The following is a 23727-nucleotide window of genomic DNA, read 5'->3' on the forward strand; positions in this document are numbered from 1 at the left end:
TATAATATACAATATTTAGTCGGCTGACATATACATACACAGACCCATTTTCCACAGGTAACCCGAATGCCAACGGCGTGGCGTCAAGAAAGCTTTCCCTAATTAGGTTTAATTTTCCTCGTCGCGGACTAATCTGGAGAATGTATCTAATAACATATGTTAACGCGACTGTAAGGGATTATCTTAAAGATCAGTAATAAAGCAATTTATCGCTTTCTTGATATATATTATATATGTACGGCGTAATCTGATAGCATATAGCCAGCATTAATATAAGACGCAGAATAAATGTAAACGGAAAAAAATCCAGAAACGTACTCGAGAAGTCCGTTTGCCCTTTGAAACAGGCAATGGCCCGTGATTATTTTTAGGTGTCCTAATCTCGGCCGCGATCTATTTATGTATATAGAGTTGTATAGCATATTATTCAAAACAAGTACTGCGCGATGAATCAGACAGTCAGACGATCAGCTGACCGATGCACCGGAAATGAAATTTCTTTGAACTTTGAACTTAAAAAGTGATATCTTCGGCTACTCTTTATCTTATCCCGCTGATAGATCGAATAAATAAATAATTCGTCTCATTTCCAGATTCATCCAAATTATACTACGTAACGATTACATAACGGGGATATATCGAATCTTTTAGTACAACTATTGCCGGCCAATTACTTTAAGGATCAATGAATCGAGAAATATTTTCTCGAATATTTTCTGCTTCGTATACGTCCATATACATACCTTATACATTGTTCTTGATATAAATCTATTGTTCTATTTGTAAATATAATACAAAGAATAAGTAAATATAATCAAAGAAAATTCTCTTAATCATCTTTTATCTTTTTTCTGCACTTATTTGAAAGAAATTGGAAAAATGTGATCTCTTATTTTATTTTGTAAATGTATTAATTAAATCGATTATCTAACTAAATGTTTTAAATTTGAAACAAAATGACATAAATAATACGAGAAATAATTTCTACGAATCACTAATACAAAAATTATATAGGATCTTAAGTTGCAGAGCGAGACTATTTATTAAATGATGCATAATCTGAAAATTCCAAACTAACGTTTATATTGAGTATACAATTAACAGTTTCAGAAAAATGGTTACGTCATCTTGGAGGATTTTTTTCATCCAGAGGAGATCGAAGAATTAAAATCCTGTGGAGAAGAATTTACGAATAAGCTGCCACCTGAATCGGAAAGAAAGATATTTAATACAATAGAGTTACAACAGGTATTTTTTTAATGAAACTAGATAATTATGAAATTAATAAAGTGTAAAATTATTTGCACAACGAAGGATTAAAATCGGTGGAAAATGAACAAATAATATTATTTTTTATAATTGCAGAGAGAGAAAGACGATTTTTGTTAAGAAAAAGAACAGATATATACACGCGCACACACTTACTTTAATATATATATATATAGAACGAATATAAATCATATAAAACGCAATGTGTCCATTTTCCGCTGATTTCATGAGATTTCTTTATAGATGAAACTCAAAACTTTGTATAATATTAACAAAAATAATGTAATTGTCTTATTTTAGAATAAAGATAAATACTTTTTGGATAGCGCTAACAAAATGAGTGTTTTCTTCGAGAGTGAAGCTTTGGACAAAGACGGAAAATTGAAGGTTCATCCAAGAGTGTCGTTAAACAAAGTAAACTTGAAAGAAAATATCTAACTGAATCAATTTTTGCAATTTTGAAACAATTATCTTGTAATCACATTATACTTTTTAGGTGGGTCATGCACTTCATTGGTTACATCCTATCTTTAAAAAATATTCTTTCGATGAAAGAGTTAAAGAAGTCGCTTTTCAATTAGAGTATCAAGAACCGGCAATATGTCAGTCGATGTACATTTATAAGAATCCGGGAACAGGCTCGGAAGGTATCTAAATTAATTACTTTCATTTTTTATGTTTAATCGTGCGACAAATAAGAGATAATTTATATAATTTAATATATATAGATATCTATGTGTAATTTAGCAAAAATACATTATGAAATAAGCATGGCGTCTAATGCTTTATATGATACTTATTTTCTTGCAGTTACGACGCATCAGGATGCATCGTATTTATATACCGAGCCAATGAAACTCGTGGGTTTCTGGATTGCATTAGAGGACGCTACGCAAGAAAATGGATGTCTATGGATCGCCCCGGGGTCACATCAGAGCGGAGTGCATAGACGTTACATAAGAAACAAAGATCCAAATTCTCAAGAATTACTAATATACGATAGAGCAGCGCCCTGCTATCCATTAAGTAATTTCAGGCCTGTATCGATACGCAAAGGAACTTGCATTCTTATTCATGGTCAAGTAGTACACTTTTCTTATCCCAACAAGAGCGAAACATCGAGACACGCTTATACATTTCATGTGATCGAGACGAAACATGTTTCTTATTCAAAGGAGAATTGGCTTCAACCATCTGCTGGAGGTTTTGCGAATCTCTATAGAAATTAGATGTATTGTACTTATTTAAAAAATTATTGTTCGTCGTATCATGGTATAATTTTACTATCTATATTTTTTAATTCGTTGTTTCTCATTGGACAAAAAAAAAATAACATTCTATATAAAGTTTAGAAGTGATAACAAACAAATAATTTTTTTTGTATATATTATTTTGTACATTGTGTCAAAGTATCGAACCAATGAAAGATTTTTTTGCAAAATGGTAACTCTTCAAGAGATTCGCTTGTACAATAGTTTTTTTTCTGAAAGAGTAAAATGGTAAAATTTGTATTCAAATTCGGAATTATATTGAAATATGTGAATTTTTACGGAAATGCTCGCAAATTTTTTTTTTTTTTTTTTTTCCTGGAGCGATACACTTTTCATGTACGCAATTCATATGATTTTAGCCAAAGATTGTCACACAACGCTCTTACTAAAAAATGCAGTTACAATATCTTTCAATGGTGTCATATCGGTTACTTTTTTAAAATATTGTACTTTCATATACTTTTTATGACAATGTTAAATTGTCATTATATCATTTAATAAAAATATAAATATATTATTTATTAAAATAAATGTATATATACATGTTTTCGTAAATATTTGTATGCTCTCACTCCTTTACAACATAAATTAAAGAGAGGTTTATATCATAAAATATACATACACTTATGTATGAACAGCTAATGCACAAAAATGTGTAGTTAACTCTTGTAGTTGCTTTAATCCAGTTTTCAATGGCTCTTCTTTTAATTTTATACAGTAATATACATCCAAAACTGTCACATCAAATGTTTTATACTCTATGTCAGGCAAAAATGTATTTAAATTTTGTTGCAAATTAATTAATGTTGGATATTTTACATTGGAATTTTCGGCTTGCAACAGTAACCTAATTAAAAAAAAAACATATATATATATATATATAATATGAATAATACATAATACATAAAAAATATCTAATGTTAAAATAATATATGCCATCAGTATTCAATAGAGATCGATTGTTAAAAAATAACTTACTTGCTGAGATTCTGTGTCAAATCGACCACCTTTTTGGTAAGTTCTGGTCGCAAATATTCTATAGTTGCAGGTAACAATGATGAAGGCTCGAAGTTAAAAGAGTGCGCCATTCCTGCATTGCTACATGCCGTACCACTGTCATGAAGAGTACAAGAAATAATAAGTAACAATAGAATATTATATTGACATATTAAATACGATATTCAAAATACACTTTTCGCAAAAACACATGTATGGTATGTACTATAAAACAAAATCTCACCATATGTCACGTGCATAATTATAGATATGCTGAAAGCATTGGAATACTTTTCCCGCTCTCATTTCTTGCTCTTTGATATCTTCTGCAATGCCTATCTTGTCGTGTAATCTTTTTTGTTGTATATTAATGATATAGTTACGACATTTCTTCTTAAGTTCCTAAAAACATCAATTTTCAAAATTTGTTAATTCTATCATAAATATAAAGTGTATCCACACAAAAATATATGCTAATATACTAAGCGTTACCATAATCGCATCAAATGTTTGTGTCATAAGTTCATAGTATTTATCTGCATTGACTACTTGTACTAGATCGCTGCACTTTTCTAAAATGTATTCCACATCTTCTAGTTTCCTACCACCAACTAGAAATAACATCAAGATTAAACTTGCATCATAGAATGTAATATATTTTTTATTACACTATAGATTATAAGTTACATACCTGGTAAATATTCAAAACCTTGAAGTAATTCTTTCAAAATGTATTCAGCACATCTTTGAAATGATTCATTTATTGCGGCGATCCAGTGCTTTATAGCACACTTTAATGCAGTTACTATAGTCCAAGGTGGTTTTATAATGACATATAACTTCCACTCTGCTTCTCCATAAATTTCTGACATTTGTTTGATGATAATCTGTAAAAACAAAATACGTTTTATAATCAGCTCATGAAAACTTGTGGACTCAAAATCTAATATAAAATACATACTGTTGACAGAAAGTTTTTCATAGTCGCTTTTGTATTTTCAAAAATATCATCCGTGAAATGTAATTCGTTGTTAAAGACAGACTCTTCAATGGGATCATTATTTAAATGATTAACTATTTTGTCGTTCACATCATAATAATCTATTTTCTCAAGAGGATCGTTGCGTCCCAATGCCAATATATTATATACCATCGCTTTATTACAGAGATTTTTGTCGTATGACAATAAAACCTATTTGCAAAAAGTAAGAATGAATATGGTATATTCCTTAATAAATTATACTTGTATATTGTATGATATGATAGAATGACATCTTACCACAGATTTTTGTAATTGACAAATTTGTAAGCAACATTGCAGGATCTCATCATCTGGGCAAGTAAGAGAAAAGTCTTCTTTATTTTTTGCTGCCTGTTCTCGTGTTTGGCCTATGATACGTGGATGTTTAGAGGAAAATTGTTCATGAATGAAGGATATAGCTTTCCTAGCTTTTATACATATCTCATGTGTAGACTTATTATTTTTTATATAATCTAGTTCCTATTACAAAATATGAAAATATAGCATTAAAATTTTCATAAATATGTCAAAGAAAAAAAAAGAGGAGAAAATAGATATTCATTATGTCAATATTTTATACTTACATGTATCACAGTCCATGGAATTACAATGAAAGGACGTGGATAATTTTTAAATGTTGCATCTCTTGCTTCTTCAATAATTTTTAGATTTGATAAAAATACATTTGTATCCACAACAATGTACAGTGGACTCTTTTCTTGTGGCTCTGTTCTGTTATGCTGTATTAATTCTACAGTATTTCCCGATATATAATTTATTTTATCCACATGATTTTTTTTGCCTAATTGTGTTCTAACAACTTCGACCTATATAAAAAAATATATTAAATGTATATTATATTCTATTCAATACTTAAATACATAAAATACAATAATTATTAATTTATGTAAATTTAAAAAGATAGTGAAAAATATAAAAATAGCTGAAATAGATACACAATTATAATAATCAGATATATCTATGTTCACATAAATTCTGTTTGTGATACACAAATTAATTAATGTTTCAATTACACTGATAATACCTCCAATGTAATGTCGTCATCATTTATTGGTTCCCAATCCATTTCTTCATATAGAATTTCTTGTTTAGCCTGTTCTATTAATTTTTCTTTTGTCATATTATCGACAACTGGTTCGTTATTTTGTCGAATCTGTGATTTATCGTTATTTAATGTAATACTATTTTTATACTTTACATCCTTTAGAATTTTGTTATGTAATCTTGTAAGTCGAACTTCAACATTTTTATAAACACATGTCGATTCTAAACTGTGATTGTCTGTAAAAACAAAGTAATTTAAAAATATTGTTAAAAAAAGCATAGAAAAAGTTTTCAAATATTAAAAATACAATATAAATAAAGCCATAAAATTTTTTGCTTACTAGAAGATAATCTTTTGCTGAGTTTTTGCGGAGCCTCCTTTTCATTGATTATGGCACGTCCAATTTCTTTTAATTTCTCTTTATCAGAACTCAAACTTTTTCTTAATACACGCATCCTTTCCTTTGCAATATTTTTTTTTGGTAAGAGGTTTGGTTCTTTTTTCTCTAAACAAGGAATTGATTTTAAGATTTAAATAATAAAATGTTATATTCAAAAATATTAAGTATATTATTATGTATAATTGCGTTAATTACTTGAAATATTTTGGTTGTGTGATTTTTGTGCATTCTGTATTTTATTATTTGAACATTGTTCCACATTATTCTTATTTCGATTCATGGTTTCTTGGTGTCCGGTACTCTTTTCTTGATTCTCTTGTACTTTCATTGATACCTGGTTCGTAATGTTCAAGTCTTGTTGTTTACTCTTAATGTTCATCTTTAATTTTTTATCTGGATTTGATTTATTTAAATTTCGCTGCTGAATTTTTTCATAAAGAACAGACATTTGTGGTGTGAATGTTGTTATTTTGTTATCATTTTTATCCAAAGATTTCATTGATTCATCATTCTTTACCAATTTTGTTTTTTTTAAAGAAGAAACTGTTTCACTTTCTGTCAACTTTGCTGAAGTTTTTGATGATGAAAGAGAAGATTTATTTTTGGCAGTTAACTTTTGCAGCATTTTTTCTCGAATTGCTTTCATTTGTGGTGTCTCTTTTGTTTTATCACTTGTTTGTTGTTTGCTTACTGTCTCATCATCCACAAGATTGTGTTCGGGTGTTATTGTTGTCTGAGATTCTCTCTTTTTACGACGTCTTTTACGTTTTTTATTATTTGTCTGAAATGTTTATATATATACAATAAATGTTGAAATGACAATACATAAATCAGAAATTTACATCAGAGATAAGTTACAGATAATAACAGAAACTAAAATACCTTATTAGTTTCATCCAATGCCGGCTCAGTCCATGAAGATTGATTTGTTTTCACATTAAAATAATAAACTCTGTCCGGATGACTTTTAGAACCGACGGTAATCCAATTGGTTGGTAATTTTTGTTTCATCATTTTTAACATATATCAGGCATTAATAAATTTGTGAAAATAAAGCATCCACAAGATTACACCATATTATTTGACTTTTCTGGTATTATTTGTCTGGTCTGGTTGTCTTCTAATGATTGGCAAAGTAAATATCCGTTGTCAATTAATGTTTAAAAACGCAATATAAAACGCGATATAATAACCAACCAGACATATGTAAATACAAAATGCATGAGGTCATACCCCAACAACAATTTGTTATTCGAATAGACGATAGACGATAGACTATAGATCTTCAATTTTGTAAACACGATTTTATTGGTAGACGCAGGCAGATTGTTAACGCATGGCGTCACTGAAAATTCCAATCGATAAATCACGTCGACTAATATTTAAAAATATTTAGAAAATTAATAAAACATTCTAATTCTTAGCATGCAAAAAATATATCATTCCAATATGATAACCATGACAGATCAAAATAATTGCATTGCTCAGAATTGTCAATATTGTTAACACATTATTTAGAATGCAATAATTACATGATAAAACACGAATAACGATATAAATTTGAAAATCCAGATTAAATCAGCTAAAGTAGATGATAATCGTGTAATATTATATATAAAAAGCGTTATATAAATAGACGTATAATAATCTAAAGGCGGGTTTGTACTTATAACTACATATAAGTCACATGCACAGCTGTTATTCGTCCAACCTATGAAAATGATCTTTAACAAATGGGTTCGCAGGTCGCAGGGCTACGTTCCGATATTCATTGCCAGTACTGAAAGTCTATAGTTACGTCACGTACACTATAGTATAGATTCGTAGTTCGTAGCTTTAACTATATAAATTTATGTAGTCAAAGGTTCGTAGTAATTGACGTATCGTATATCGTATGTATGTCATTTCGTTCACTTTACAAATGGCAGTTGATAACAGTTAGACGTGACACTAGATTATTGAGGCTTGTCAAATATTAATTGTCTTGCCATCGATAAATCATGACATCCATCAGCGAAGTCGATGCGGTGCCTAAATCGAAGAAACCATCAGGTAAATATTTCAATAATCATCAAAGATGATTGTCAAAGATTTAAAAATCTTGATTTCACAATTATCGATTAAGCTTTTGCACGAATTTTATACATTTTTTTACCGTATTATATATGTACACTAGTATTTTATTTAATAATTTTAATGATATTATACTGATAAATTTCAATATAATTTTATGTATTCATAGAATTGTTTGAGCAATATATATTGCAAATTATATCATTTTAATTATTTTATATAAAATATTCATATATTGTACACATATATGAATCAACTTGATTGCATACAGATAGCGCATTCAAACAGCAACGATTACCAGCCTGGCAACCAATACTTACAGCTGGCACAGTCCTACCGACGTTTTTTGTAATTGGAGTCGCATTTATTCCAGTGGGTATAGGACTACTTTATTTTTCTGATGAAGTTAAGGAACAGACTATAGATTACACTAATTGTAACGCCACCAATATTTTTGGAGACAATAGACAGCCTATAAAATGTGCAGATGTAATCGCAGCAAACCCCAACCGTAACTGTTGGTGTGAAATAAATTTCACACTACCTGTAGACTTTGTTGGCAAAGTTTACATGTATTATGGCCTGACAAACTTTTACCAGAATCATCGTAGATATGTAAAATCTCGAGACGACAATCAATTGTTAGGAAAATTGAGCGATATCGTCTCGAGTGACTGTGAACCATTTGCCTATGAAGAAGTAAACGATACTAAAGTTCCTATTGCCCCATGTGGAGCCATCGCAAATTCACTTTTTAGCGATGAACTCATGCTATTTTCTGAAACGCACAAGAAATATGTGCCATTATTAAAAACTGGTATAGCTTGGCCATCTGATAAAAATATCAAATTTAGAAATCCTGAGGGAAATCTGACAGAAGCATTTAGGAACTTTAGAAAACCTAAGAACTGGACTAAACATATTTATGAATTGGATGAACAAGATAAAGATAATAATGGGTTCCAAAATGAGGATTTAATTGTATGGATGAGAACTGCTGCATTACCCACTTTCAGAAAACTCTATCGTAGAGTTGATCATAGTCAAGATAGATTCATTGGTGGTCTACTTGCGGGAAATTACACTCTTACTGTCAAATACTGTAAGTATAATTTAAGCAAATTTAAATATAATCAATAATTACAAGTTAAAGAATTCAAACTTGATAAATGCCTTTTTCATGTATTGTTCTTTGTTTTTCTTGATATTAGCTTGTAGAAATTAGATAATATATTTGAACAAATCTTTTCAGCATTTTCAGTATCTGCTTTCCATGGGAAGAAAAAGATGATTTTAAGCACAACTTCACTTTTGGGAGGAAAGAATCCTTTCCTTGGCATTGCTTACATTGTTGTGGGAAGTTTGTGTTTAGTGTTGGGCATAGCATTGCTCATTATACATATTAAATGTTCCAAGAGGTAACAATCATATTTATATACCATATAATGTCTTTCACTCTTGTCCATATGTATAATAAGTATATAAAAATATTCTCTTTGATATAATATTTCTTTGACATAAAGGTGAAGGAACAATTGATTATTCGAATATAAAGTATATAAAAACAAAATATGTGTTAATATCTTTAATGTTCACAAATGTACTTTGTGTAATTGTGAAAATGCGTAAACGTGTATCAATCTTAAGCAATATATTATCTTGAGATTTAATATTCATCTTTATCATTTTGATAAGCTATCTTTTAAATTAAATTGAAAGATATTTCAATATTCTTAAGAGATTATTCAATATTTTTTTTTACATGATTTGATAATATAATCTGGTATATGTTATACAGCAAACTAATGTAAAGACGACTACAAGAAAGTATACTTAGGGCACCATGTATGTTCTTGTAAGTGTTTGTGATATTGTGTTATGTCTACCCTCTGTAATTGATGTGTAAAATATTGTCTTGTGTATGATGAAATATGACCAATCGAGCAAGGTTTTGTCATAATTAATTATTTCAGTACTGAGAATATATACTAAGAGATATGTATTTTAATAATAATCATAATAAATAAAAGAATCACACTAATAATTAGCTCGGCTAGTCATATTTATGTGTAGCGTGTACTTTGCCAGGATATGTGTTTTTCTACATATGTCTGCATACATTCTGCATATTTTTCTGCAAAAGAATAAGATATTCATATTTAAAACGCTCTTATATGTAATTTTTTCTTTAATAGAGTAGAATAGAACAACTTTAATATATTGTACAATGATCCTCATTTTATCGTTTTATTAATTATATAATTATGTGATAATTAAAGGGACAAAAAAATTTCACATAATCATTACATGTATGATTGTCTGAAAGTAAAGATGTACATTTGTAGAAGCTATTTTTTTTTTAGAAGATATATGTGAAGTTAATAGGCGCAAAGTAAAATAAATTGTTTATTAAAATGTACTATTTTGTGATGTTTGTTTGGTTTGTGCTTCTTACATGTACACATTAAAGATATAATTTATATATTAAAAATATAGATTAAGGAATAAAAACACAATGCCTGTCTGCATATCATAAAACTATGATATAAATAATTTCCATCAAAAAAGATGAATAAGTATAATAAAAAGCATGTAGCATGTCCTGAAAAAAAAAAAGCTACTTAAATTTGTACAACATATATATATTTTTCTAATTTACATATGTGTGCTACATTTATAAACATTTTAATTTCTTCTGTACTTTAATAATTACTGGTTATTTTATCATCAAGAACATACACAATAGTGTAAAAGTTTTTGTTTGCATTTATCACATATATATATTTCTGTTTTTTAGTACCACCGATATGATCGATGTGACTCCAACTACAGAATATCATTAGGAATGATTCCTCTACTAACGAAACGAGTATAACTTTATCAATATGGATAAATTATTGGCTATCGTATGTTGTTTTAAGATGAGCGATTCTTTTCCATTTAACTATATTTATTTTCGTTTAATTATCATAAACGAAAATATGGATAAATAGGATAAAGCAATCAACAAATAAAAAATATCTTATTTATTTAAAAGATAGTTATCTTTTAAAATTGTTTAACCGAGTTTCAGTATTGTTATATAATGTAGAACATTATTGGATATTTGTGTAACTGCATTATATATTCTTGGAACTATATATACAAGTTATAAATTTAAAGTACAAGCCCAGTTAAAGATTTTTGAAGCTTAATTAACAATCAATTGTCCATATATAATTATTGTTAATATTTAATTGAGTTATGAATTCTATTACGAGACACTGCAAAGTAAACAGAAATATTATACAAATGACTGTACAATACTAAAACAAAATATTTATATTAAAATATTCCATTTGCGAAATAATAAACTTTTTGTAAAATACTCTTATATTTAAAAAAAAAAATGCATTTTAATGCTTTTGTAGATGCACATTTATTTACATTTATGCATATTTGTGTGTTGATATAATTATAAAATATTTACTTCAAATCTTGAATCTTAAAAATATAAAGATATAGAAACTAAAATTATATTAAATATATTTGTGTAAATAGTTTCTCTCATGCAATATAACTATAAAATTAGTTTTTCTTTTTCAGCAGCATTTTATTTGCTTAACTTTGATGCACGCAGATACACAAGAATAACTTTAATATAATCTGATAAAAAAATTTAATATCCTTAAAAAATTTATAAATATACAAAAGCTTCTTTAAACTGTTGCATTGCATGAACAAGATCATTGATGCTGTTACTTTAAAATTAATATTTATTATTTTTATAAATGTTTTGAAAATAGATATATATATATATATATATAAAAATAGAATATATTGCGCGCATTTCCAGGAATTACTTGTGTTACTGTAAAAAGTGTTATGTACATATTTTCAGTAATATATAATTATGTTATGTTTTTTTCATTCCACCATTATTAATAATAATATAGTTACTATTTAAATTTATTATTAATCAGACGATAATAATAAATTAACTATAATATTTTAATATCAAATGCATGGTTTCTAAAAGGATTCAAATATTGATGCACTTTTAAATTGAGTATAAATATTTGAATATACTTTCTCTCATGTCTTACTATATTTGTGTCTCTATATAAAATTAATAAGTTTAAAGTTTAATAAGTTAAACTTTTCTATAGAGATAAAATATAATGCTCTCAGGATTGCATTTTGGTTCATTGTGCCTTAAAAAACTAAAAACTGTACTATGACCACATATACTGTATATGTACATTATGTGTTGTGTGCGCAGCATCTAATTAAAGAGATTTATAAGATTTATAACGATTACTCTTTGTCATAGTTTAAAAACAAATCGTTAAAATTAAATTGCAGTATAAATAGAATATTTGTAAAATCAATCTAGTCGACTATGAATGTAACAACAAATAAAAAGAAATAATTAAAATGTACGATTCCTTCATTTTTAGATAAGAGAATACTTATTAAAATTCATGTGTTTTCTCTATAAAAGTGTTTATGATGATTAATTATAATTAGCAAGTTTTAATTAATGAATAAAAAAATTATGAAATTCCAAATATATGCGCATTTTTTAAAAATATTGCTAAGAAAATGAAGTTTTATTTAAGATGCTAATCGTCGCGCGAAACGATCGTATGTATACCTGTGACAAAAAGAGATTATTACAGTTAAAAGACGAGATTGTTTTATACGTATATCTATATCTCTCTTCTCGTAATCGCGTTTACAATGATTAGGAACACGGAATATCGCTTATGAACGCGACGCAACGCTCGTGCGCGATGCTCGGCGCGGCGAACGGAGCGGAAATATTTTCGAGCGCCATCTTGCGCCATCTTGCAACCATAGTAATTCGTCAGTGCCTGTGAATGGACTTGTCATAAGTGTCTTATATTATTTCGTCTCTCCCCGATCGGTCCGAAAGTTCCGCATCTCAAAATTTCCGAGTGATACCAACACGCGCGTAAGGTGAGTACAAAAATATCGTCGCCTTCGTCGTCCTCTTCGTCATCTTCGTCATCCTCATAGTCATCGCTCGACTGAGTGATCGCGACTCGAAGGCGAGACGATGAGACACAGCGGACGCAACGGGATCGCCCCAACACACGAGGAATCTCACGCGTGACGTTTCACCGCGACCGTTATTTATCCTTCCGCGAGGAGACGAGCAAGACGAGCAAGGAGGACAGCTTCACGAGCATTCCTCGTAGACGTTATACGGCCGCGTTTACGACCGCGCCCGTCACCCCCGCGAGTCCCGGCTCCGAAATCGGAACAGAGAGAGGAGGATACGTGCGATACCTGGCGAAATTGACATAGTGTATCATGTATATCTACTTGGGTGTCTAACTCGCGGCGAGGATCCCTCCGATGATCGATGATATGTGTGTATATGTACGTACGTGCATACGCTCGACTCGCTCCAACCCGCTCTCTCGGGTAAGTCACGGCTGGCCGAGTGAATGAGCGCGCGCCGCGACGCGAGGTTGCTCTTTAAACAACAGGGAATACATTCGTGCGTTTCTCGCCAGCGTGTTACTCTCCCCCGCTGACGTTCACTTCGCCTCGACACCGTATGCGAGCGAAAATCCAACAGTTGACGCGGAGAGCGTTCAATCCGCGATTTCGTTTTGGCTCGGCGTCAATCTACGGTAACAAGAATTCGCGACGCGACCCCCGCGACAATCTCTTTAAATATATTTAATAGTAATTGTACAATAGAGCAATAATTTCCTGCTCTCGTGTATATATATATATATATATATATATATATATATGTGTGTGTGTGTGTGTGTGTGTGTGTGTGTGTGTGTGTGTGTATTTCCTGCTATTCCATCATTGTCTCTGCTCATCTATGTGACATTGTTTCATATGAACCTGGACATCGTTTACTTACGTTTTTAAATTGTATAGTTAAAGCTTTCTATCTGACTGCGAATTTTAATAACGAATAAGTATTCTGATTCTATTTCATTTTTAAAAAAACATACTTGAATATATAATCCCTTTATTTGTAATATTTTTGGAGCAATAATACAATTGTAATAAAAATATTATAACATTAATACGCGAGCTAGTGTATATGTTAAATCAAAATTAACCATATGATACAAAAGGGTACAGAAGACAATGATCAATACTTTCATGGTCAATGTATAATACTGTTAACATGATAGAAGGAAACCTAATAAAGGATTCCACATCTTATTATATATTTTAATACAACACTTCTACTTTTTTTTTTTGTTGGCAATCTTTTGGCTCTTCACTTTCCGTAAACATTGCTCAGTAGTGATATTTGCATAGTCATGCCCAGCTTATAAAGTAGATATTATTGCTGTTTTGAAAGCAAGCGTATGTATCCTGCCATTATAGATTTAAAATATATTTAAATAATAATATCGATATATCATTTATATATAAACATGATAAATGATAAGTATTATTAAGTATTATTAGTAATAATTATTATTAATAATTATTATTAATTAATTATTAATAATTATTAGTAATAAGTATTATTAATAATAATTATCATTTTTAAAGAAGCACAGATAATAACGTCAAACTCATTCTCAAATATCCTAAAGATTACAATAAAATCTGAAGATGCCGCTAATTTGATCATTAGACATCATGAAAAATTCTCTCGTCAGTTTTTCATATTAATAATTACATATACATTGACAATGAGATAACGCATTGCTCCGATGAAGAATAAAATACTACCTATGCCAAACTGCTATGATAAGATAAGCAAACACAATAATATAAGCATGTTATAAATAATAAAGATCTCTTTTTTTCCAGAAGAGCAGTAAAATTTGTTAAAGGAAGGTGTACATCTTTACCTCTATCAAAGTAAGTAATTTTTTTTTCCGTAAAACTTTTTGCATGTATTATATCATCTGCAAGTAGGGCTTGATAGCATAGGTTTTATTTTTCCCTATGTAAAAGAAAGATTTTTTCAAAAGGCTATATTCTCTCTCTCTCTCTCTCTCTATTTTCAATTTAATGGTTTGCTTGTCAAGAATGTTATTTGTAAATAATAGCGACATAATAAGCATGAAATATAATAACATTTCAGATTTTCAAGTTAAATACAATGTCATAATTTTTTCTATATACATATATAGTCAATTTTGTTTGTTACCTAGCATATTGATAGATTAATTTAACTTGAATTTAATAAATTAATAAAATAAATTAATTTAACTTTATATTAATACATAAAAAAATAATAGATATAATAAAAAAAGATAACTGCACTCGTTTTCGAAAAAATTAAAGGCACAGAAGATTTTTGATTTCTAATATCATCATGGTACTTAATTACTATAAAACTATTTTTTTGCAGAATATTCTTAATCTTGTAAAATAATATATAGATGATGACATTTTGTAAAGGCCATAGGAGCCAATGTATGTGTTGTAAATCAATATTTAGCTATGTATGTGTATGTACAATGTATGTATGAGGGTGTAATTATATATATTTATTTTTTCTTAGTGAAAAAGTGTGTAAATTATATTATTAAAACAAGGTATATATACCAATTAATAATATGATATATAAGAAAAAATCTTTAGAAAACGTATGAGTTGTGCCTATTTTAGAAACAGAATACAAATTTCTTTTTTTTCTTTGACAGCTGCTGTAATTGTTATAACTATAACCACTACTCTCATGCTAGCGATTTGCAAATATATTAAATACAGGGTGTACGTCAGAACCAAATTTATGTGTTAATCAAAGGAGGAGTCGAGTAGGTGAAAAAAAGTTTATATAAACTTATGTCTGAATAGAGCTTTGTTAGAGATTTATAAGCGTTCAAAAATAAGCGAGTAAAATTATTCTTATAACTTGTTAGACAGAAACGCTGACATATGCATATCGCATAATTCAGAAAAAATGTGTAGTTGTTCATTGTAATCGCAAACATAAAATCACAACGACTTAAATATTAGACGAAGGAAATAAAAGGCAATCAGAATTATAACATTAAACAAATTAAAGTCTAACAGAAGCAAAGACGTGTGATAAAAATCTAGAAATCGTATATGACATCAAGATATGTAAACAATAACTGCGAATTATCTATTATAATATTCAATACTATTAATATTTCCCAGTCAGCGATTCTGTCTAATATAATTTAAGATTCTAATAAAGTTATAACAATTTTGTATTCTTATTTTTGAAAGCTTATAACTCTTTAATAAAGCATTTTCGGGGAAATAGCTTTATATTAACTTTTTTATCTACTCAACTTTATTAGCGTATTGTATAAATTTGATCCCGACTTTTACGGACACCCTATATATATATATATTACTATTATTTTTTTTGTGCACATCCATAATCTTAAAATTTGTTTATTAAAAATTTATTGGCTCTCGCTATTATAAAATTTCATGTAATATTCATTTGCATAATACTAGTATATTTAATCAATTAAATGTGTCATTATCATCCATATACAAGATGATGTGTCATGCATTAAAATATGGTAAATGTACATCAAATTTCCGATACTTATTTATCGTGTCATCTGATAGTCTAGGCTTTTGTTGTGATTCGGAGTATTTGGAAGTTTTCTATATTTCTGGGCAAGCCTTCATCAACAACACCAGCGATATTTCATTAGTCAAGAATGGCAATGCAGAAGGTAAATTTAGTGTTCACAATTGATGAATTAAATGCACTTACTTAACAAACTCGATGTTAAAGCATATTATTAGAGAAGATCTCTGTGTTTCAGTAAATAATATGTGTCAATCTCTGTAAAAATAATTTATTATTTTTTATCAGAAAAATTATTGTTATATGTTATGTGACCTATATTCAAATTATTTTAATTTATCAATTTTTTTGTTATATGTATATGGCGCACCTATATCGGTTTACAGTTACAACATTTACCAGCTAAATAATATCATAATGATGATGGGTAGTGTGAAACTGATAATGACAAATGTACATTATGCAAGTCAGTATTGCATTAAGTATTGTTATATAACTATTTGGGCTCGATTTTGATTTTACATCTTGCCACTGTATTCCATATAGTCCTGTAAATGATACTTATATGAAAGACAAAAGTTAAATGACGACAATTATAAATTATATATAGGCACATCTCAGAAAATTGTCTTATGTAATAACATAGATTCAAAGAAATAAAATAGATGAATTTTCTTTGATCTCAAAATATTCCCGACAACTTTTTTTATACCAAGTACGTAAGCATACATTTTAAAATGCATATTATTGGAAAATTGATGAAGCGAAGTGTATGGTGAAAAGTGCGGTTTTTAAAAGAAAAATATAATTTACAATTGAAAATGCTTTGTTATTGGTATATTGTATCTTTCTTCTTTCTTTATTTGATGATATAGAATTATTTTATTCAAATATCCCTTTTTTGTAATTGTATATTTAATTTGATTTATAATTATTTTGTATTAATAAAGTAACATTTATTACAGAAATTATAATATATATGATAGCTATCAAGTTATTGCAATTGTATCATGATTCATATTTAATTTGTAGAAAGATTAATGATATATACGATAATAATCTTTCTATAAATTATATATTTTTTCAATTTTTTTGTTTTGTAACAAATAATTTAATTTGCATGCTTGGTTTTACATTCCAAATATTTTCTGCTGTTGATTAATTATATGTCCAAATGTATCCCAATGAATAATTTGGTTTTATATATTATTAGTTCTGTAGTGTATGAAATAACATATATACTTAATTGCATAGCTTTTATATAAACTGTTTTGTATAAATACCCATATTTATTATCAGATGTTACTTGCATCGTAAATTGTAATTAATTTGTACGTACTATTTTTATTAGAAATTAGTTATATAAAATAGATTTATAGAAACTATGAGACGATCTCTATATTACATAAATTCCATAAAAAATTTATTTATACATTAAACGTCTAATATATGGTGTTATACTTTTCGCATTTGAATGTGATAATAAATATGGGGAAGTTTCTAAAAGTGAGATACATAATACTACAATTGAGTAACATATAGCGATAATATTTTAGATGAGAAGACAAGGTCAAGACGTTATGCAGGTGAATCTAGCAGGTATTAGGCGAGATATTATGAATCTTGCCCATAATTACAGCAATGCTCAGGTAATTAATAAATTTTTGTTTATATAACTCGGTATTCTTTATTATTAATATGTAAAAATGATAACGAAACTTTAAAAAAGAAAACTATAAAATTAAGAAGAAAAAAATAGTTGGATCTGAATATATGAAAATTTTGGGTATCACAAAAAGTTTGATCGATAATAAGTATTCTTTTCTATAGAAAGCTGTACGAAAAGCTACCAGTAATGATCCTTGGGGTCCAAGTAGTACACTTATGGCAGAAATTGCCGACTTAACATACAATGTTGTAGCATTTACGGAAATTATGCAAATGCTATGGAAAAGATTAAATGATCATGGGAAAAACTGGCGACATGTATATAAAGCTCTAGTTCTCTTAGAATATCTTATTAAGACGGGAAGTGAAAAGGTAGCGCAGCAGTGCAAAGAGAATATTTTTGCCATCCAAACCTTAAAAGGTAACAAATGCTGGAATCTTATTCTATAATATATGAAATTATATGTTTCTACATATTTGATATATTATTGAAGCATTAAAAATTTGTAAATTGATAGATTAAAACACAGACTAAATAATTAGAAATAATAATATTGCTTCAAAAGTACTTTTTTTTTTTCCTAATATAGTCCAATCGCTATTTCACAGATTTTCAATATATGGATGGGCATAAAGATCAAGGAATTAACGTGAGAGAAAAAGCAAAACAATTAGTGGCCTTATTAAAAGATGACGAGAGATTGAGAAATGAGCGAGCTAGAGCATTGAAAGCAAAAGAGAGGTTTGCACAATCAGTTAGCGGCTTTGGAAGTGATGGTTTAGATACCATGTCACCTGTTAGCAGTGATGTAAGCAATATATTGCTTCCATTCATGAGAATGTTATTGATTAACTATCCAAAATTTTAATCTATAATTTATGCATTATTATTTTGTTTTCCAGTTTCAAGATTGGGAGCCTTGTCACTTATCCGAATTATCGACTAGACGTGCAAGTAAATTTCTTTTTACTCTATATGAATATTAGTACTTTTATTATATCTTCAAAATTAAGATTATTACGACGAGAATTCTTATGTATCTGACCTAATTTTTTTTATCATATCTTACAGATCTTGGTGTATGTCCATATACCTTTTTATATGTGAGATAAACGGATATATTATTTACTTTATATAAAAATTAATACAATAAATTTATCCTTCAGCGGAATTGGAAGCCGCACGACCGCAAACAGTAGGCGAAGAAGAATTACAACTACAGCTGGCCTTGGCTATGTCTAGAGAAGAAGCGGAACAAGAGGAGCAAAGAAGACGCAGTGACGATGTTAGATTGCAGTTAGCGCTCAGTCAGAGTCAGCAAGATTTTAAGTGAGTAATCACATAAGTCAGAATTTTCAATGTAATCTAGTAATTCGATGCTAAGGAATGGTCGATTTTGCATTTACATATCAATGCTATGTATATGAATTTCAGAACTCCGCAAACTGAAAAACAAAGTCATATGCTTGATTTACTCGATGTAAATCTAGGAGAAGCGAGCGGCTCTTCAGCACAAACTGATCCTTGGGGTATCCCGGTGACACCACCTAGACCACAGGTATCTATTAATTATTCCAACTAATCTTAAAATTAAACGATCGTACTTTGCATGATAACACAAGATCGTTTTTGCATGATGCACCACAGTCTTTGGATTTATCTGAGTTTTATGAACGTAAGGTATGTCCTTGATAAATTTTAAAGGACATTAGTACAATTTAAAGCAACGTACAGATGATGGAATGATACCTTTGTAGAATAATTGAATAATATTCTTGTTCTATACAGCCGCAGAACGATCCATGGAGTGTTCCAACAACGAGTACTACGTCATCTGCGATAGACCCGTGGACGCCCGTTCCTCCACAACGACCAAGTAAGTTTTATTATTCTGGCGAGATATTTTCTAGATATGATTAAACTTTTCCTTAATTCCCGTATTTATATTCTTTTTGCATGTTCTTACATCTTTAATGATTTTGGATAATGATCTCAGGATCTTCAGGTTAGGTATAAATTAAGTTACTCTTTTTCACTGTTTTTCACGATTTAATAAAGTTGTATTTGAATCTTTATTAAAAATATATTTACTTTTTGATTTCTATATGATATTCGATTAATAACTTTGTGAATAGTCGAGTATAATCAAATTATCATTTTTAATTACAGCGGCCACTATCGATCCATGGCGTGCACCTGCTCCGTCTCCCGCTCCGGTCGTGTCTCCTCCTCGTATAAACGACCCTTGGTCACCAGTATTCGCAGCTGCTACTACTGAATCGGAAGCAAGCAAAGTGCAGGTGATACAGATTTGTTCTCTGACGAGTTCCATGAGTTTTGCGAACAGATTCATAAAAACTCATCAATCTGTGAAATTTTTTTATGATAGACGGCTCAAGATGGTATAACATCCTCGTCGCCATCTTTTAACAATTCAACCTTGACACAGAATATTGGCTTTGCCGCGCAATCGCCTCAGAATATAGGATTCAATTTGCCGCCGGTGTCTTCGGTTACCACCTTTAGCACTACTACGAACGGTTTTAACGGCACAGAACCAGGCTTTAACAATTTTTCCACTCAAAATAATAGTAATACCCCCGCGACGAGTCCGCTTAGCGATTTAGACGATTTTGATGTGATCACCAACAGAGGAAAACTCGAAGCCAGTCCACAAACAGTTAATAATGGTACTTGAATCATGGAATCATGCAAACTTTTCCAATGATGCATTAATTTTCCATTGAAATTATATAATTTTGAAATAGGTGGTACAACATCGGGAGATCCTTTTGATCTAGAAAGCATGGCTGAAAATCTTACTGCTAGTACCGGTGCTGTAAAGAAGACACCACAATCCTTTTTAGGAGAGAACTCGGCGCTCGTCAATTTGGATAACCTTGTCAGCGCTTCAACAATTAAGCCTACGACTCCTACGCCTGCAGGTAAATTTTTATTCACATTTCGTATAAATAAAACGTATAAATATTGAGAAAGAAAAGTCCAGTATTCAAAATCAGAATTCATATCTATCGGTCTCAGAAAAACATTTGTATTTTTAAAAATTATATACCCAATTATGAAATCTCTATTCAAATAATATTTATTAAACGATATAATACAATAATAATATAATATCTCTCTCTTATGGAAAGTATATTTTACTCTGTAACATACCCTATGTCTGTAAATAGCGTTTCATTGGAAATAAGTTTGTGAGTATCAATAATATGATTAAGAATGTGGCATGAGATTGCATGATTTTATTATTATATGCAACATAATTACCAATATATTTTATATGTTGTTCCAATTATTTCTTTTTTGAACTAACAATAAAAGAATACTGTGATTTGAATCTTTCTTTGTATGAGAATATATAATAATTTATAATATCCTAATAAAATAAAATTCTTTTTTTGTTATAGATGAATTTAGTTCTTCTTAGATATATATTCTTAAGTTCTGCGATTATATTTTCCTATTTTATAAGATATATTTATTAACACACAGAATAAGACAATAAATATTAAACTGTAATAATATTGGGTAAACTTAGAGTTTGAAAGATTTAGATTTTTAGATCAATATCTAGAATCAGGAATAACAAATATCATGATACTGGAAAAAACAGGAAATTTTACATTTTGTGTACAAATATAAAATATTTTTTATACTTTTTTAATTCTTTTATATTACAAAATGACACATTTTTTATTTTCATTCAAGATATTTTGATACAAAAATCTTGAATATTGATATATTAAAAGATGTTTAAATGTTTAAAACAAATTTTCACAATAAGTATCATAAATTATTGTACATTAGTAATTGAATATGAATGTATTTGCAGCAACTATGTCATATGCAGCAAATCCATTTGCAACTGTGACTCCACCGCCCCGTCCTACAATCAATCAGATTCGACAGGATCCATGGACAGCGAATACAACTTCTGTGGCTAATCCATTCCTCTCGTAGCCTGATCGGTCAATCGAAAGCTTCATAGTTATTGCGATTTATGAAATATGGTTTGCAATTCTGCATGTAACTCTGTACGGTATAGATTTCGGTTACAACGGTAAAACATGATTTTAATTATAGCAATTATGCATGGAGAGAATAAGATCAATGTGAGATGGAGAAGATATCCTTATCAATGAATATTTTATTGATAGCTTAAAGCATTACTTTTTGATGGATTATATTGCAACACACTTATATTGGTTGTACAAGTTTTTTTTCTTTTTGGATGTACTCGCTTTTTAAAGTTTATCGTGAAGTAATCACCTAAACAACACTAACTAGTAGAATATGGCATACGCATAATTAAGAGAATTGGGTGATTAAAAGAGATATAACACATAAATCATGTTTTAACTCAAAACGCTTAAGCGATTCCAAGGTATGACTGGATTTTATATATACACTCCTTTCTCTATATAATATATATTTTCTATGTATGAATTGATTCAGAGGAAGATTACTCAGCAATACTGCTTTTGCTGCTGAGGAAAGAATGTAACATAACGCTGGCGTTGAGATCAGTTTATGCGTTTTATATTTGTACACACGTTTTCTATAGTAAAAAAAAAAAAAAAAAAAAAACAAACAACAAAACGAGATCGTGAGACTGTAATCGTGATTTGCAAAAGCACTAATTATGTATCGAACATAATTTCGTTCGCCATTATACGCTTAAGATGTGTCGATTATGATCTATAAAAAATTCAATGTTGTGGCTTGCTTTCTAAAAAAAGAATCCATAATTCAAAAGGCAGCTAGTATGTTGCAAAGTGTATGCCAATTCCTTACATAGCCAATCATATACTGTCAATCATTTCTATGAATGACTTACTGCGACCTATGACACACCAAGGCACTTTTAAACGAAAATGCAATTGTGAAAGTAGCTAACGACACGAGTACTAAGGGAATAAACTGTATTATTTTTATTATCTCTTGACTCTGGATTTTAATTAATCACACAAAGCATGTTTTATGCAGATTTGGCATAGCTAAAAAATCAAATTTACAAAACGATAATAAGTGTGTCTATTCGGAAATCATTGATATCTAAATAAATTGAAATAACAATGCGTTATTTCTAATCTAAAGTTATTTGCAATTTAATCGTTTGCATCAATAATTAAAGTTATTTAAAAATGAAATTATTTGTAAGATAAATTTATAACAAGATTACAAGATGTTCTTGCCTATTTGCTATCATATTTTTTTTAAACACGAATGACTCGAAAATACGAATCTTTCTTTATGTATAAGACAAGTTATAGGCATATCTTGATTTATATAGGAAATGTACATAATATTACACAGCATATCGCTTCCCCTTTGTCAAATGTTTGTAGCGCTCTTCAGATGCATAGAAAATTTGTAATGATATTTAAAACCCTGCGTTTTCAATATTGTTAGTCTCAGGTTTT

The 23727-nt window shown here is 29.2% G+C and overlaps 4 protein-coding genes across 19 annotated transcripts in view; 3 read left to right on the plus strand and 1 right to left on the minus strand.

The window, feature by feature from the left end:
• Positions 1 to 2602, plus strand: part of Phyhd1 (Phytanoyl-CoA dioxygenase domain containing 1) — a 129417-nt gene extending 126815 nt beyond the window's left edge. For both annotated transcript variants that reach the window (XM_070308358.1, XM_070308357.1), the window contains 4 exons: positions 1105 to 1248; positions 1570 to 1683; positions 1766 to 1916; positions 2080 to 2602. In XM_070308358.1, the coding sequence (XP_070164459.1) occupies positions 1105 to 1248; positions 1570 to 1683; positions 1766 to 1916; positions 2080 to 2498 (828 nt within the window). In that variant the 3' untranslated portion in view covers positions 2499 to 2602. The remainder of the gene's footprint in view (positions 1 to 1104; positions 1249 to 1569; positions 1684 to 1765; positions 1917 to 2079) is intronic.
• Positions 1210 to 7643, minus strand: Swt1 (Swt1 RNA endoribonuclease). Of its 3 annotated transcripts, none has more exons than XM_070308350.1 (15): positions 7556 to 7643; positions 7257 to 7368; positions 6906 to 7143; positions 6219 to 6804; positions 5964 to 6128; positions 5603 to 5859; positions 5142 to 5384; positions 4816 to 5037; positions 4498 to 4728; positions 4228 to 4423; positions 4029 to 4147; positions 3781 to 3938; positions 3519 to 3653; positions 3163 to 3387; positions 1210 to 2485 (listed from the first exon to the last, which is right to left on the minus strand). In XM_070308350.1, exons 3-14 carry the CDS (start codon positions 7044 to 7046, stop codon positions 3165 to 3167), a joined length of 2676 nt encoding a protein of 891 aa, XP_070164451.1. In that variant the 5' UTR covers positions 7047 to 7143; positions 7257 to 7368; positions 7556 to 7643; the 3' UTR covers positions 1210 to 2485; positions 3163 to 3164. The 3 variants fall into 3 exon arrangements, with proteins under 3 accessions (XP_070164451.1, XP_070164450.1, XP_070164452.1); XM_070308349.1 differs by having other exon boundaries at positions 7221 to 7368; XM_070308351.1 differs by lacking the exons at positions 7257 to 7368; positions 7556 to 7643 and having other exon boundaries at positions 6906 to 7214.
• A 242-nt stretch (positions 7644 to 7885) lies between these two features.
• Positions 7886 to 12491, plus strand: Cdc50 (cell cycle control protein 50A). 2 transcript variants are annotated; one of them, XM_070308356.1, is made up of 5 exons: positions 7886 to 8075; positions 8368 to 9198; positions 9349 to 9514; positions 9895 to 9951; positions 10894 to 12491. In XM_070308356.1, exons 1-4 carry the CDS (start codon positions 8024 to 8026, stop codon positions 9905 to 9907), a joined length of 1062 nt encoding a protein of 353 aa, XP_070164457.1. In that variant the 5' UTR covers positions 7886 to 8023; the 3' UTR covers positions 9908 to 9951; positions 10894 to 12491. The 2 variants fall into 2 exon arrangements, with proteins under 2 accessions (XP_070164457.1, XP_070164456.1); XM_070308355.1 differs by lacking the exon at positions 9895 to 9951 and having other exon boundaries at positions 10894 to 12490.
• A 421-nt stretch (positions 12492 to 12912) lies between these two features.
• Positions 12913 to 22895, plus strand: Lqf (epsin homolog lqf). Of its 12 annotated transcripts, XM_070307886.1 has the most exons (15): positions 12913 to 13058; positions 14901 to 14951; positions 16650 to 16759; positions 18171 to 18263; positions 18445 to 18703; positions 18892 to 19091; positions 19186 to 19237; positions 19450 to 19612; positions 19718 to 19841; positions 20072 to 20159; positions 20453 to 20583; positions 20673 to 20973; positions 21052 to 21228; positions 21478 to 21498; positions 22137 to 22226. In XM_070307886.1, exons 3-14 carry the CDS (start codon positions 16745 to 16747, stop codon positions 21492 to 21494), a joined length of 1620 nt encoding a protein of 539 aa, XP_070163987.1. In that variant the 5' UTR covers positions 12913 to 13058; positions 14901 to 14951; positions 16650 to 16744; the 3' UTR covers positions 21495 to 21498; positions 22137 to 22226. The 12 variants fall into 12 exon arrangements, with proteins under 12 accessions (XP_070163987.1, XP_070163982.1, XP_070163983.1 ...); XM_070307881.1 differs by lacking the exon at positions 21478 to 21498 and having other exon boundaries at positions 18157 to 18263; positions 22137 to 22895; XM_070307874.1 differs by lacking the exon at positions 21478 to 21498 and having other exon boundaries at positions 12914 to 13058; positions 22137 to 22895.
• Positions 22896 to 23727: the final 832 nt, after the last annotated feature.

This window comes from Polyergus mexicanus, unplaced genomic scaffold (assembly GCF_030449975.1).
Source record: "Polyergus mexicanus isolate NDT 795.1 unplaced genomic scaffold, iyPolMexi1.0 SCAF_15, whole genome shotgun sequence".
Taxonomy (NCBI): domain Eukaryota; kingdom Metazoa; phylum Arthropoda; class Insecta; order Hymenoptera; family Formicidae; genus Polyergus; species Polyergus mexicanus.